At 51.7% G+C, this 16,107-nt stretch overlaps 2 protein-coding genes across 6 annotated transcripts in view; both read left to right on the forward strand.

Annotated features, from left to right (window-relative positions):
* PACS2 (phosphofurin acidic cluster sorting protein 2) overlaps nucleotides 1-12,416 on the forward strand; it is an 83,808-nt gene extending 71,392 nt beyond the window's left edge. For all 5 annotated transcript variants that reach the window (XM_085300281.1, XM_085300285.1, XM_085300282.1 and 2 more), the window contains 4 exons: nucleotides 193-328; nucleotides 3,840-4,066; nucleotides 6,064-6,177; nucleotides 7,200-12,416. In XM_085300281.1, coding sequence (XP_085156407.1) covers nucleotides 193-328; nucleotides 3,840-4,066; nucleotides 6,064-6,177; nucleotides 7,200-7,318 — 596 coding nt within the window. In that variant the 3' untranslated portion in view covers nucleotides 7,319-12,416. The remainder of the gene's footprint in view (nucleotides 1-192; nucleotides 329-3,839; nucleotides 4,067-6,063; nucleotides 6,178-7,199) is intronic.
* A 1,457-nt stretch (nucleotides 12,417-13,873) lies between these two features.
* MTA1 (metastasis associated 1) overlaps nucleotides 13,874-16,107 on the forward strand; it is a 90,643-nt gene continuing 88,409 nt past the window's right edge. The window contains exons 1-2 of the mRNA XM_085300297.1: nucleotides 13,874-13,966; nucleotides 14,077-14,166. Coding sequence (XP_085156423.1) covers nucleotides 13,874-13,966; nucleotides 14,077-14,166 — 183 coding nt within the window. The remainder of the gene's footprint in view (nucleotides 13,967-14,076; nucleotides 14,167-16,107) is intronic.

The following is a 16,107-nucleotide window of genomic DNA, read 5'->3' on the forward strand; positions in this document are numbered from 1 at the left end:
AAAAGTCTCATGGTGCAAGGTATGGAGAGAGTCAGAACTGACRGCCAGCTGATTTTGGGATTGAGCCTGAGCAAAGCCAGCAGAAACCTGTGCAGTGTGCAGCAGGAGGGTGGGCAAAGAGACTGAGCTAGCCCAGTGTGCATGCACTGGGCTGTGAGACAAACCCAGACAGTTTGACTCCTTCTCTTCAAGGTGACTCTGATGATGCAGCTCCCTCTAGCTCCAGTGTCCTTTCTTCTACCCCACCGTCTGTGTCGCCTGCTGTTAAGGAAGCCTCCCCCACRCCACCTTCCTCGCCATCTGTCACAGGCAGCTTCTCATCCTCAAGGTAAAGCACACTTGGTCTCCTTACACCCCCCTCAGCTGTCTTATCTGAGATGCAGGTGAGAAGAAACTTGTTTTAAAGGAAAACCCATATCTCTGCTTCCTTTCTCCCCAGTGAATGCTTGAAGTTGTCACCTCTGCTTTTCACTTTTGCCTCTGGAATCACCTGCTGGCCCTTGGGGAGCTGGGGAGAGCGGGGGGGTCTTGCACTTGGTGAGAAGGGTGTGTTTTTCAAAGGCAGGCACACTAGGAAACTAGGAAGGGCTGTCTTGTTTCTCATAGTCTGATTAGCCATTGCAGCCACTTATTTGAGAGGGTTTATGTTCTCCATCTTCTAGCAGCTCCCCTTTGAGACTGGATTCTGCTGGGGATACATGTAGCTAATGAGACTTTGATTCAGGGCACCTGGGCAAGGCCCAAATGCCCATTCTGCAGCTAATCTAGCCTCTCAAAATTACCTTAATACGATCAGCRTGATGCTGTGGAAGGAGCAGGCTCAGCTTCTGTGAGGGAGGTGCAGAAGAGGGCAAYTTAAGGCAATCAGGGGGACAGAACAGCAACCTTGTGAGGACACTAAAAAGACTGAGATGCTAGAGTTTGGGGAGAAGGAGACARGGAAGATTATCAAGGCTTATGAAATCACATTGGTGGTGGGTCTGCTGAATGCTGAACTGTCATGCACCAAACTAGCAATACAAGACCTAGAGGCACACAGTGAAACTAGGAAGACATAATTAAAAGAGAGAAAGGAAACGACTTAGATATGCAGCAGAGAAAGCATGTCAGAAACTTGTCTGTCTCTACTACGTTGTGTGGCAGCAGGATCAGCAGGTCAAAGAGGGGTTAAGCAAATTCATGGACAGCAGGTCCATAAATGGATGCTAAAGGATGAGGCAGGATTGTCCCCTCTAACGTGCCTAATCCAGTGATTATGAATGCTGGCAGTGTTCAATGGAATGGTCTGCAAATAGAGACTGGGCTCATGTGCTCTCCCTAAATGGCATCTCCTACTGTTGCTGTTGGAGATGGACCAAGTTTGGAGGGACTACTAGTTTCCCTCAGTGGGACCTTTTYTACCCATCTCAGAAAGCTGCATGGGGCCCTTTAACCTCAGACTTCTAAAACTGGCTTGAAAGTCCTCTCTTAACAAGAGGAAGTGGAAATGTAGAAGTCCCAGTTTTGCAGGCATCCAGCTACTGGAAGGTGTCTGTGGCCTGTAGACTGTCCCAGTTGGCCCAGTTCCCTATGTCCCTCCTGTTGGTCCCCTTGCAGTTTGAGAGCAGAAGAGCCCTCCTGGGCCCAGACCTGTCCCAGCAGCACTGATTGGTGCTGCAGTGAACTGAGCAGGCTCTGGAGAGTGAAGCTGACTTTTCATGCATGAGCTCTGCATGGGTTTTCCAAATGCAGAAGTGGTTTGGGAGCCTGTATCCATAGGARCATAATTCATTATAACTTTGAGTCTTGGAGATGGCACATTTGTAGTTGGCATCCCTAGGTCTATGAATTTTTGATACCTTTTGGCTTAAGGCTGTGTGGTAAAATCATCAGGCAATGAGAAAGCTCAGGCTCAATATTATTCCATCTCCACGGATCTGTGTGTAATAGCACAGTGGTCAGGCAGTGACCCAGCCTGAAAGATTAAACCACTTAGTTAACTAGGGAGGGAGTAGAAAATCCTGCCTAGGCCTAGTGAGCATTATAATACTGCTTTGCATCATGTTTCTCATTTCAGCTGTAAAGATGAAGCATCTTAGTGCAAAGCTGCATCTCAAATATTACCTTTAAAAAAAATCCCTTCTAAAATTGCCCTGGGAAACCAAAACCTGGTTTTGATAATCCAAGATCAGCTGTGCTCTGCAGTCTGGCTGCAGTTGATAAATAGCAGAGGAAAGGAAAAGATTTGCTGAGGACCATAACAATGCTCTTGTTTGACCTGAGGGTTTCTTATTACACGGGCAGTGAAGGGAGATGAATATTTCATTCGGGATCACAGATTCAACTTTGTTAACAGTTGCCATTTCCCCAATAAGGGACACAGTTAAATGTAATCATACAACAGACTGGTAGATAAATGACAAAAGTAAGCCTTCATCCCTGGGTCAGTGAAGTTCCTCAGAGTGGTCATTTAAGAGGCCATTGAACCTTGGGTCTTAGGACTGTTTTGATTTTAGAGAGACAACCCTCCATGTGGGGAAGGAGAGGTGGGAGATCAGATAATGGTGGTGAAATACAGGGGKTTTTTTAATAGTTTTTTCCATTGTTTTGCCCCCATCTCTTTATGTATGTGTCACCTTGCTATATGGCTTACTCCAAGCTGTGTGTCACCAGCTCCAGCCATGCTCTTGGCTAAGTTAGTCCCAACCCCCTTGGAGGTTCCCTGATCCAGGGCCCCCCAAACACCTCTTTCTCCAGGTGCACAAGAACCACATTTTGCAGTCTCAGGGGAGCTTTCTGTTCACTCTGAGGTTCAGTGCCTCCCTGCTATGTTCTTGCTGGGTGTAAGCATGGCTGTTTACAGCCACTAGCTCCCATGCCAACTGTCACACCTGTGGGACATGCTGTAGCCTGACCTCTGGTCTGCTCAGGGTAAATKCTGTGTTCATTAGCTAGCAAGAGGCAGTGAGCAAGCAAGGGGTGTGGGTGGAATTTCCCAGGCTGCTCATCTTCCCCTTTCTGGCTCAAGAAAGACTGGCAGTGTATTTTATATGATGCCTGCCCATTACTGCATTACGTGCAGGAGTTTTCAGTATATCCCAAAGAATTTCATATCCCRAAATCCATTGTTGCTTAGCAAACATCATAGGACTTGAAAAGCGCTTTTGCAGTGTGGGAGATCCCCAGCCCCCAGCAGAGCTGTGTGGTGAACTGCCCTGTGCAAGCTGCATTATACGGAACTGGGGAGAGCAGGGAKCCTGTATGTCCTGGTGGAGTACCTAGGCAGGAAGGGAAGCAGCTGGTGACAGAAGTTGATGGACATAGGAGATGAAAGTAGTCAAGGAGGCTGGTAACTGAGCGCCTGATGTTCAGGGACCCACCAGCAATTTGTCCCCCACAGCTCAGAGATGAYTTTGCAAGTACTGTGCCTGGCCAGAGTCATTTGATTCATCAATGCCCAGGAGGCTACAACCAAATGCATGCAGCTTGTCTCTTCCCTGAATATGACCTGGGCCACCACAGGCTGCCTTCACCTGCTGGGTCATGGAGCTCAGCATCATGTTAGGAAACTGTCTGATCCCTTTCCTGCTGCTTGTCCCTGTAGCTGAGCAGCGGGTCAGCTTGTCTCAGCTTGTTGCAGGACTATGTTGCCAAGCCACTGCCCCCATGTGACGTGAGCCAGACTGCGTTGCTGAGTGATGACTTCTTGTGCATTTGTGACTGTTAGGTCGCACCAAGAAATGTTGCAGAGTCAGACACATGTCCTCTRATCATCTGGCCAGGAATGGCAGCTTCCCTGAAAAACAGGGGTGGGAATGCTGCTCAGTGCCGTGCGGAAATGATCCTCTTYTGTTTTGTAGCCAGAGCCTTGGTGCTGAGTTGATGGGCCTGCAGGTGGATTACTGGATCGCAGCTGCACCCATGGACAGAAAAAGAGACCCGGAGAAGAAGGACCCCTCCACTACCAAAAACACACTGAAATGCACTTTCCGGTCCCTCCAGGTCAGCAGGTTACCCGCTAGTGGCGAGATCGCTACCACTCCAACAATGTCCATGACTGTTGTGACAAAAGAAAAGAACAAGAAAGGTAAGATGGGATGTCACACACTTACTGTTGCCAGCAGCCAGGAATGAAATACTGTTCTCCCTGTTTGCTGCTCCAAGGCTGCCTGTCTTCTCAGATTCACATTATAGAGTCTTAGTTGCATTGCTAGCCCCCAAATCCTAGACTCTAGAGTAGAAGTGACTGTATCAGGTGAAAGGGTGCTTGGAAGGATGATTCCTCTTCATGTTGTGAAAACAGGATGTTTTCACCCTTGTAGTTGAACAGCTGAGATGGTCTGGCCCAGAATAACAAAAGTAAGGACAGTGCACGGTCATTTTTTGGGTGGCTGTGCAGAGACCCTGGAAGTATGCTACTTGGGACAGCTTCCATGTGTTCTTTATAAACTCACTGGTGATGGTTTGGGGTGTTTAGATGAAGAATGAGCTTGTGCCCCTCTTCACTGGGGTCAGGGCAGACCTTGAAGCGTGTGAGGCTCCATGCTCTGGTCTCTCCTCTGACACGTGACAAAGATGCAGTTGGAGTCAGGATGTGTGCACATCCCATCATGGTGCAGCATATGGCAGCAGCCCCAGCAGAGACATTTCATAGGATTTGACACGGTGTCCTTGCCTTAGAGTACTGGCCGTCACAGCTGGATGAAGGCGCCAGCCAGACCTGCCAAGCCAGTGCTAGTTGTGCCCATATGCATGAGAGGCGACCTCACTCAGAGCAGGCTGTTCTGTAGAAGCTGCCACGTTCTTGCACAGGACACTTTATAGGACAAGAGGGAGGTAAAAGAGGAATGCTTGCAGTACAAAGCCTGACATTAATTTTTCCTTGTTGAAATCTGGAGCCATGAGTTTAAGAGCAGAAAATTATTTTTCTCAAGAAAACATTGCATTTTAGATGTTGTCAGTAATTCTGTATTTGTAGCTGACCTTGGCGATGTGAAACACATTGGAAATTGAGGACAGCTCTGCTAAGAAGTGTTTTCAAGGAAGCARCAAGGCAGTTCTGCACTTAAATTCAGATACCAGTAGCTATCTTTTACAACAGCTTCCTGCCCGCAGGTCTGGAAGTCATTCCTAAAGGAGCTGGAGGTTTCAGGGGGCTCCGAGAGCAGACCTGAAGAGCCTCCTAGACCTGTGGCTGCAGTACACAAGCACATAACTCTGCAGCTCCCCTGCATCCAGCGCAGCTGTGGCACTGTTGGTACCCAGAGCTCTCACCCTCAGTCACGCATGTCTCCTTTCTAAGYGGTATATCCTGCTCTTGGAGAGGCAATGTTGAGACATACTCAAAATGGTCATCACTGAGGCTGGCCTATCCTAGAGCAGCCATGGTGAACAGCTCCAGATTTCACAGAGCCAGTTTCTGCATTTTTACTCGTACATTTGGATRCTGCTTGGGTGGCTGAAGCCTTATCAGCAGAGTCCTTTCTAACACCTCTTTCCAGCCATTTCCTTTAGTTTGCAGCCCCTCCAGCTCTCCAGGTGTCCCTGCAGCCTGGTTCATGTTGGCCACTGGATCRCTGTTAGCGCAGCAAATCTGCTGGCAGAGCTATCTGGGTGGGCCTGAGGGGGCTGGAGCAGAGCGCAGTGCCTGGAAGCTGTGTGCAGTATATGGGACTCCCCCTAGGTGGTGCGGCTGTCCAGCAGATCCCATCAGCCCTGTGCAAGGTGCAGGCTGGCTACTGCTGCAGATACAGCTATTTTCCCAAGGATCCCGGTGGAATGGCAAGAAAGTTATCCTGAAGGTGCCTTTTGGTACCTGGGCTATGAGCTGAGAATGCTTCATGCMGTGGTGCTAAGGCCTAAAATGCTCGTGTGTATAGGTGACGCCACAGTGCACTCATATGATCAAACTCCTGCCAAACAGAGATAATTGTAGGAGTTGAAAATAAAATTTTTATTAGTTCTGAGACATCAGAATTTAAATTGGATTTAAATCAGTGTTTAAATGGAAAGACCCAAATGAACCTTGGAACAGCTCCTATGAGTGGCAGATGTTCATTGTGTGCTGATCTGGTTTTCTTACAGTGATGTTTTTGCCCAAGAAAACTAAAGACAAGGAGGTGGAGTCAAAGAGCCAGTGTATTGAAGGAATCAGCAGGTTGATTTGCACAGCAAAACATCAGCAGAACATGCTGCGGGGTAAGTGCAGAGCTAATGTCCTGTAGGGGCTCTAGGGTGAGGCTCAGCTGCTAATGCTGTCCTCCAGGCAAATGACTGGCCTGGTGTCCTGGAGCCAACATAGTGGGGGTATTCCTGGAGAAGAGGCATGGATATGTTCACTCACASCTGTAGCAGATGCTAGAATAGTCCTTTTGGCAGATGGCATTGGGGATTGCTTAATGGGTCTGGATCATGAGAAAAATGCTTCTTTTCCAAGGAACTCCTCTCAATTAGTGCCCTGCATCAGGCCAGGGGCTGGGGCAGGCTCTATTTTCCCTCCCTTTTGTTCACTGTTTCCAGTACACAACTGGGAAGTGACTGTGCAGAGCCGCAAGAGTCCTCTAGGCAGGACTCCGGCACAAAGGCACGCTGTAGCAGCAGCTGTAAATGCATCTTGCAGACTGCTCRTGAACTTATGCATCCAGTATCAGAAGTATCCTTGTACTCTATTCAATTAGTAGTTCCCACCACCATTAACAGCAAATATATCTACTTAGGTCATCCTCCTCAGTCCTGGCCTAACCCTTGTGACACTCAGTGTTGGGGGTGGTCACACAATGTGTCACCCTCTTAGCATCATTGAGCTCCTGGTTAAAAGTGCTAATGAAGAGAGGCTCAAGTCTGCCTCTGTAAGACTGTGCCCAAAGGGAAAGGTGGAGTGTGTTTAGCAAACTGGAGAGATCAGATCAGGTGAGGCTGAAGTCAGCAGTGTGAGGAGCTCCAGCATCAGTGAACAGAAATGATACAAGGGGTGATGCTAGAACAACAGTCTGAGCTGTTCTCCCTAAACCTGGCTTGCACTTGACCCTTTTTTCYCCATGTTTGCAGCTAGTTACGGTGGCAGCAATAGGGTGGCCAGACAGAGCAGCTCATACGGTGAGCACAGCATATGGCCAGGGCTCCCTCTCCCCACTGCAGGCAGGTTTCTAACAAATGTGTTTCGGGTCGATGGCTCTGCTCGGTGTTTCCTAACTCACCTCTTTGTTTGTCCTCCCCTGCAGTCCTGATCGATGGGGTGGAGTGGAACGATGTCAAGTTCTTTCAGCTGGCAGCGCAGTGGTCCTCTCATGTCAAGCACTTTCCCATCTGCATATTTGGACACTCCAAATCTAACTTCTAGCCGTGCTCGGYGGAGGGACCTTCTGTCCGTCCCGGAGACTGCACACCAGGAGCCAGGAAATGCGTGCCAACTCTGACTTGCATTGCTCTGCCCTCTCTCCTGCAGAATTACTTACAGATGTGCTTGGATTACTTTTGAATTACTTTTTTCTATTAACTCTTAAGTTTACTACAAGGGAAGGAAACCCCTTTAAACAAAGGCAAAAAAAAAAACAGTCTTAAATATAGATGTGCTGACAACATAAAGTTGTGGGGGAGTCGGCAGGAGCAGGCAACCTGCCCAAGAACACCTACCACTTATGAGCAGATAGCTGAATAACTGCACTGCTTATTAACCTGAGACCTCATTGGTGTGTGTGGGCTGGGGGAGCCGTGGATCCGCTTGAATGGGTTTTTGTGAAAGGTCACACGCATTACAGTGTGTCTAGCCCCCTCCCTCTGTATTCCTAGGAAGAAAAAAAGATGGCCAGTCTTTCTTTCTACTGCCAAAGGACGAGAGATCAGTGAGTCTGGAGGGAGTTCAGCTGTCTGGTTTGAAAAACAAACCGACTGCGTAGCTAGGGAGGTCAGGAGAGGAGATCCCCCTTCAGCGCAAGGAGTGGGTCTGTCATGAAGGCAGGCAGGTGTTTGTGCTGAGGTGAGGCCTGAGGAGGTTGGGCAGGAACAGAAATTAGGAAACACTAGATGTAAGAAACTGCAGTGTCCCAGGTCTGTGACAATGACCAAACCGAGCCAGTCACAATGTCCCTGCAGCTGGCTGTGCTGCTGGAGGACACCACGTCAGTGGGGTCGCTGCTATTTACATACTCGCACCGATTATTTACCTGTCAATAAAACCTCATCCAGCCTCTAAAGGGAAAGGATTTTTTTTTTAATAGCTGCAGACTTTTTTTAACACTTCCTTAAAAGAAAAAGTTTTAAGTTGCCAAAAAAAAAAAGAAACCCAGGAAGATGAGCCGTTGTCTATGAAATGATGCATCACTGTAGTGAGTGGACTCGGAGCCAGCTAGGCGCCCTCCACGTCCAGCTGCCTTCCCATCCATCTGTCAAACTGCACGTGTGAGATAGCGTGGGCTGCTTTCTCTGCTCTGCCTTTGTCCTGCCCTGACCGCGCTGCGCTCTAGCGAGCCTGCTGCCGTCTCCCTTGTGCACCTCCCCAGTTTGTGTGCAGTGGCTTCAGAGCCATTTCACCATGCCCTCTTTGTCCCTGTGAGGACAGGTCCTAGGTGATTAAAGAACTGTAACAAAAATAGAGGGTGCTAAGGGCACGTGGCCTCCTGCGGGCCTGGTCTGTAGATGGAATTTGTCCTTGCCTTCTCATTTCTGAATATTCCTTCCCATGGGCATTTCTCCATGGGTCACATCCTTTCCCTGGCAGAGCATTGCCTGTGGGTTGGGGCTTTGCTATGGTTTCAGTCCCAAACTGCAGTGGAGGTATAGCTTGGACATGAAAGGATGAAGCCAGCTGGGTTCTCTGTCTGCCTCAGGCAGCAAGACATCCTGAGAGCTGGAGGAGCAAGACTTTTGGGTGTCTTCCACCCAAGTTCAGATTGACTTTTTGGGTCTCACCCTTATGGGCAGGCCAGGCTCCACAAGCATTTCTTGAAGGCCCTTCCAGAGGGGCAGTGATGATTCTGAGCTTTTTCCAACATCTACTGGTCAGTAAATTCTTTGTCTGATCTTTACCCTTGAGTTTTTTTAAAGGTTGGAGAATCTGCTTTGTGCTCTGTGGTGTGTCCTGGTCTGCAGAGGGGTTACCCAGCTTATTCTGGGCGGGGAGCTGATSGTGTGCTCTGTTAGGCATCCTCCTGCTAAAGAGAAGAGAGGTTGTTAGGCAAGAGGGTAGTCCCTGCTGGATCTGGTGTCTGTTGCAGCTAACATTGTGGGCTGCTCTGCAGACTGTTCATGAAACCCTTTCCAAGAACAAATGCAGCTTGCTTGGCTGGGAACTGGGTATTCCCTTCAAATCACACMTGGGAAGATGTTGTGGTCCAGTGCACAGTAACATGCTACTGGGCAGGCCCTGTCACTTTAATTKCAATATTCCCTGTCTTCCCACAGTCCCGGGGGCAGGTCTGCATCCTGTCCGCTAGCGCTTGGCCATGGCAAAGGCTCGACTCTCGTTTGAATGTAGGTATGTCTGTTGGTTCAAGCGTTTCAAGTTGACCTGAACTGGTCTGATGCTCCAGGATTGTATAGCGTTGCCTAGCAGCAATAGCGTGGGAGCCCATGTATAAGCACATCACTTTTTTTTTTAACTGAGGCTGTTGCATCAAAAAGCTTTTTTAAAGGAAATTAATCAGTGTGATTTTTTTTTTTCTTGAGTCTCACACTTGTGTGAGGAGAGCGATTGGGCTCGGTTCCAGCAGCAGGAACCGCACGCAGCCCGGGGTGCCKGCGCGCGGTATTGCCGCGGAGGTGGGGTGAACTGACCGACTGCAATAACTTTGTTTACTGGGGGGCGGGAGGGCAGGGGGAAACCATCACTGTGCTCCTCTTTGTATTTCAACCTACTGTAGAGAAACAAACGGTAGCTAGTACAGGATTTCCAGGGTCCTGCTCATCAAGTACATGTTGCCCTGCTCTATTCTGTATGTACGTGTGTGTGTGTGTATGTGTGAGAGAAAAACACTCCGACTTGTTGCATTTCACGTTGGTTTATGTTTTGCTCTTAATTTTATACAAGTGAACTCACCGGGAAACTCTTTGCACCTGAGGGCTTGCCTCTCTGTGGGGTTTCTCTCCTGCAGGAAGCTGCCTTCGCTCTGAAATGAGGCGCTCGTCCTTGCAAGGAAGCTTCCTGGTTTCTCAGCCTTGTGCTCCCGCGTCTGCCGGGGCCAGCTGGGCCTGGCCCCCGTCAGCCCTGGAGCCAAGGGTTGGCAGGTGAGTTTGGTGCTGCTCTGATCAGGGTGTGTTGTGCTGCTGTCATTTCTCTTGTACCATATGGAGCCGTTTTCTGCAGCTGTTTYTTTCCCTGACTGGAGGGGAAACAGGTCGCTATCTCTAAAGCAAACAAATGTCAAAGTGAACAAGTGGTTCAGACAGGTTTGGGAAGGGGTTTTGCACCCGGTGAGCAGCTGAGCTCAGGGCTCCCRCAAGGCGCTCTCCCACCTTCTCCCAGCGAGAGCTGCCAGGGCAGCACTGGGATCGAGCCGGCAGAGGTGTGCCAGCACGGCGGGGTGAGGTGGCTGCTTGGGAGCTGATGATACAGGAAGATGGCTTGAAGCAGGGACTGGCACAGCTCACGTTYGACTCTTTTGGCACAGCAAGTGCAACTTGAACAAAGAAACGCRGAGGTGTTATCTTGCAGGCCTGTGTCGGATGGGGCCTGCTTTGAGTGAAAGCTCGCCTGTCTGTCCAGCTCTGGGGCTGGGCTCTCCAGTGAAGGCGCAGCCCTGCCCCGCTCTCAGGCGTTGCTCTTCCCACTGCTCGCTCTCTCGAGGAGGTGCTGTGGAGGCAGTATCAGCAGGGCTCCCCGTCCCTTCTGGGCTGCTGTTCGCTGCTCTCCTGACTGTGGCTTCTCAAAGCAGCTGGTGTCTTTTGCAGTTTCTCTTAGGAAACTGGTCCACACCTTGCTCAGAGGTGAGGTCTCAGGAAAGAGCTTGTTGCTGAGCTGGGCTGCGCAATACTGATCTAGTTTAACAGCTGGTGAGCAGACAAAAGATGGGAAGTTCTGGTGGCATCATGTTGTGCCTTGAAYGCTTCCCTGGTTGGATTTCCCCAGAGTTAGAGGGTTGGCCTCTGCCTTGCCAATGGTCCATCACCTRCCGGCTCTTCTGCTGTGCTGGCCACTGCAGAGGGAACTCAGGCAGCTTTTAGCTCAGTGCTGCATTTGCAATCCGGTTATATTGTCACTGTTTATATCTCAGTGGTAACTGCAGGATCTCTCTTAGTTACCAGTGAGTTCGGGGAGAGCCACTGTCTCCTCGGCTGCGTTTTGCTGCTCTAATTAGCATGTGCTTGTTGCTTTATCCTGCAGAGCTCAGGAGGCAGGAGTGGGTGGCTGGGAGGTTTGCCTGGGCTGGCAGAGATGTACCCGTGCGCTGACGGCTGAGAACCACGCTGACCCAGGTATAACCGGGATGTTGGCAAAGGCCCCGTTCTGCTTCCTATGGGATTTCAGCCACAGCTTGCCCAAGACAGGTCTGCCCGGTCTCTTCTCACCAGTTCCACATGTCTGAGGGAACGTTGGCTAGCCAGGGCCAAGGATGTTGTGCCTGGTGCTGTGATGTTTAAGAAGAAAATCAAGGCAAGATGAAGCAGGGCCCATGGCAACCTTTTGTCATTTGACCTGCCAAGGGTGCCTGTGTCTGGGGTGTGTGAACCCTGGGGTTGGGGCACTCCTGCTCTGCAGTGATAAAGGGGATCCTGTTGTGTTTTTTCTTTTCTCTCTTTTTTTTTTCTTTTTTTTCCTGAAGCTAGGCTGGGTGCACTGCCTCTGTCGCCTGGGTCKCGATTCAGTGGGTCTCGATCTCAGCAGATAGCTGTGTGGTGACTCATTTCAGTGTGGCATTCCCTCTGGGCTTACTTGGCAGAGAGAGGGCCAGAAATGTGCAGCAGCATCTCCCAGAGGTTTCCTGGAGACTCTTCAAGCAGGGTTTTCCCAGAAGTTGGGAGATGCTCCTGGCAGGGCCAACTCTTGCAGGGCAATTCAGTTGCTTGGGACAGGCTGAAGAAGAGGACACACCACACTTGGAAAGAAAGTGGGTCACTGGTTTCCTTAAGGAAGACTGTTGTTATGCAGCTGCATCCAGTCAGCTGCAGCTTTGCAACTCGACTGGTGGGTTGCCAGAGCGCTGCCTGCCCGGTCGTATACGTGGCAGAGCTGTGGGGAAGCRCCTCGCTAGCGTGGGCGCGGTGTGTGCCAGGGGTTGCGTGTGAGCCTTGTCCGGACCACGGCATATGAAGGGACGTTACCACTTTGTAGATTCCTCAGTTGTCCATCTGTTTCATTGTTGTATTGTTTGGGTTCTAGTTTTTTTTTTATGAAGACAGATTAAATGTAAATAGCCTTTTTTTGGAACAAACTGCAACGTGCTCGACCTCGTCAACTATTTTATGGTACTAATGCAACACTAATAAAACTGGACGTGAAAGCACATACCCGTCCCTTGAGTCGTCTCTCAGSAGGAGTTGTTCTGGCATGACGGGGAGGGGGTTGTCTCCCTTAGGAAACRCTCCTGCTCCTGGAAGGCATTGACAGCAACCAGTCCTTAAGGTGGTCAAGCAGAAGGATGTATGTGAGCAGGAAGAGCCTGCAAGGTGCTGAGATGGGGCAGTTYGGCTCTGTGCTGTGTTAAGGCATCACAGCCCAGGTTAATCCTGTCCCTCTGTACAGATGGCTGTGCCCTGAGGGCATTTTCCCACCACCAGGAATGTGGAGATGCAGCCTTGCAACCCCATCTCTGTCCTTCCTGCAGACTCGTAAGAGCAGGACTCACCTTAATGCAAGGTGTTAAAGTCCCCTGGTCACCCAGTTTTTCTTCTCCGTCTCCGGCATGGGAGGGAAAAGGTGGAAGATGGGAGCTGGGCTCCTGGGCAGGGGCCAAGCATGGCACACGAGCTCAACGTGGGTTGCCAGCTGCACTGGTGATGGGCAAAGCCCTGCTCGTGGCATAGTGCCACTGTTCAGGGGCTGTGTGGCAGGTAAGGAGCGACCAGATGAGCAATGCCCATGTGCCCATTGCAGCACTTTGTGGTGTYTTGGGCCAGTGTGTTGTAAAGGGAGCATTATGGGATCTGGGAACAGGACTGGCATGCTTTGCTCAGCATCTTCTCAACAGAGCTCCAAGGAAGAGGAATGAAAGCGGAGCTTGGCTTAGAGCACCCCTTCTGGACAGAGTTTCTTGGCTTCTGGAAGGGAGCAGGCTCCTGTGCCCCAAGCTCCTTGCAGGCAGCAGGTCTCAGCCCCTGAGGGGGCCTSATCTCCAGGAAGCAGCTGCAATCCTGTTTTGAGCTGGCCTGTGTCACTTCCTCACACCTAGCTCCACAGCACGGTTTTCAGCGGGGGATCCTAGGTGGTATGTAGCTGGCTGCCCAGCAGAACTGCTGCATTGGCACATCYGCTTTGGTGCTGCCATTTCTGGGAAATTTTATAGGAAATGGGCACATGGCTGCAGCCCCCGGGGCCCTGCCTGTTGCAGGTGGCGGCAGTCATGCCAAGGCAGTGCTGCCTGCRTCCACGTACTCCCCTGGGCAAGGGAGGAGGGCTGGCCAGGGCGAGGGGTTCCTGGCATGCGGACAGGCTGCTTCTGAGGCAGCTTTCAATGGATGCCCCAGCTTCTCTGTATCGGCCAGCCAAATTTGCCTCTGGGGCTTGCAGGTGTCCTGCATCCCTTCCTTTGCTGGAGGATGGGACGTGAGGGTCTCCCAGCAGCATCCCAGTGGTWATCTGTCCAGATGGCAAAGATGGTCTTGCTGGTACAGACACAGCAATGAGGGCCAAAGCACTGGCAAGAGAGGGCAAACACTGCAGAGCAGCTGGGGGAAAGGCGAGTGGGTCCAGGCTGTACTTTGGGTGCRTATTTTTGGCACAGGTTCATCTGTAAACTGGCACATGGAGGAGGCTCGTCCCGACCTTTATCCAGCAGGCCTGGCCCACCTCGTCGTGCCCAGCTCGCTGCTCGCCCGCCTGCATGCACGAAGGCCCGTGAAGCCCCAGCCACCTGCGAGGCATTGGCATGTCCCAGCCACTGCCTCAGAGTTCAAGCTGACAGATATTTCTCCTTCCTTCTTCGCTTTGGTTTTATCTCTTCCCAGTTAATCCTCCCTGATTACACCCAGCCGATGCTTGGGACAGAACGTGGCCCGGCGGTTCGGAGCAGGAGAGGGCTGCGACAGCAGCAGACGGTGCGTTTCTAGAAATAGCCTGCATTAGTGTCAGTCTGGMTGCTTGCAGGGTGGCAGGTACGGGAAAGGGGGAGGCGGTGGTGATTCAGCTTCACCAGCGCAGCTGGAGCTGCGTCCAGTTCCTGCTCGTGCATCCCGGTGGAGGAGATACAGCCCTGTGCGCTACAGTAGGGGCTCCTGGCACTGCTCAGGGGGGAGGGGGGGGGTTACCTGCCCTCCCAACTGCAGAAGGAACCCCCCCCCCCCCGGAGGAAAGCAGACCTTGCAAGGCAAACCTGCAGCGTGGCTGAAATGTGAATGTTTCCCAAGACCGCTGTGGAAGCGGTTTAAGGATGACACAGTGTGTGGCCAGGAAGGCAGGCTGAAGCTTTCCGAGTGCGAAAGYCATGTTGGGGTAGCCACAGGTGGCTGTAACGTAGCACCAGTCATGCTAGGCTTCAATGCGGCAGAGGACATCAAGCTTCCCCTTCCAGGCACAGGAGAGCGTCATGAATCCAACCGGCCTGGGCAAGCACCTTTGAAGGAGCAGGATGGATTTCGGCCACCTAAACCTACGGAGCTTTCCTGCCAAAACACWCAGAAACCATTCTCAGACGACCGAGTTTGCTACAGGAGGAGCTGGCGGCACATACTGGATTGGGATTTTGGTGGTGGGAGATGGGACGTTGCAAGAGCCAGTGCCTTTCCAGGCTGCGGCTGCCGGAGCCAGCTCCCCTCCTTTCCAGTTGCACAACACCCCAGTGACGACCACAGGTATTGCTCAATGTGGAAGAGGAACAGCAGGGAAGTTCTGACATGTTTTTGTTGCTATCGTTTAAAAAACAATTTAGCGTCTGGGAAGAGCAGTCAACACCATGTGAGCGGTCACTTCTTTGTATGCAACTACCAAGTGCCCCATGATGCGATTTGTAAATATTTATYCTGGATAATTTTTCTGTGTCCTACTGTATTATTTTCCGCTCTGCAGAGAGGCTGCAGGAACAGCCTGGGGACGACCAGTCCTCGCGCCCAGCACACGCGGGTCCCGTGATGTCCCCAAAGGCCGAGTTGCTCGTGTTCGGCTCCCACGGGGCCGGCTCAGGAGAGGCGGAAATACCGCAGTGGCACAAGAGGACCCGTGGCACGCTGAACTAACCCTTGGCTGAGTGATCCTCAGCCCCAGGAACGCTCTCCTCTCTCAGCAGCAGTCCTTGCCTGGGTTGGAAATACAAATTCAAACGGCCTACTGGAGTCATAGGGTTTTTAACATAAAAAGGAGAATTTTAGCAAAAAAAAATCATTCTTTTTTTTTTAAGACATGTATTTTGGCAAGTGTTAAAACTTTCGGTAGTCTTCTGCGGCTGTTTGGGGACCTCGTAAAAACCGGGGGTGAGGGTGCAGGTGGTTGCCACACAGCCCCGGTGAAAYGTGCGAGCGCGTGCGTGGTTAACTGCTGGTGCGAGGGCGCTTTTGGGCCGCCGCCGGCCGGGCTGTCGGGGCGCGGGTGCTGGGCATCCCCCCGCGCGCAGCGTGCCGGGGCGAGCAGAGCCCCCGAGGGCGGTGCGTGGGCGCACGCGCAGGGCGCGCGGGTGTGCAAGCAGGGCGGTGCGAGGGGAGCTGCGAGTACAGGCGGGGCGTGTGTGAGAGGAGGGCCACAGGGACAGGCGGGGTGTGTGAAGACAGGCAGTGCGTGTGTGAGGAGGGCCGTAAGGACAGGCACTGCACGTGTGTGAGAACAGGCGGTGTGTGCGTGTGCAAGCAGGCCCGCGAGGACAGGCAGTGCACGTGTGAGGAGGCCTTTGAGGACAGCTGGTGCACGTGTGCGAGAACACAGGCGGGGGTGTGTGTGTGCGTGCAAGGAGGCCCGCAAGGACAGGCAGTGTGTGTGCAAGGAGGCCTTTGAGGACAGCCAGTGTGTGTGCGCGTATGCGAGGAGGCCTGCGAGGACAGGTGGTGTGCGTG

This window comes from Rhea americana, unplaced genomic scaffold (genome assembly GCF_003343005.1).
Source record: "Rhea americana isolate MKP2758 unplaced genomic scaffold, rheAme1 scaffold_162, whole genome shotgun sequence".
Lineage (NCBI taxonomy): Eukaryota > Metazoa > Chordata > Aves > Rheiformes > Rheidae > Rhea > Rhea americana.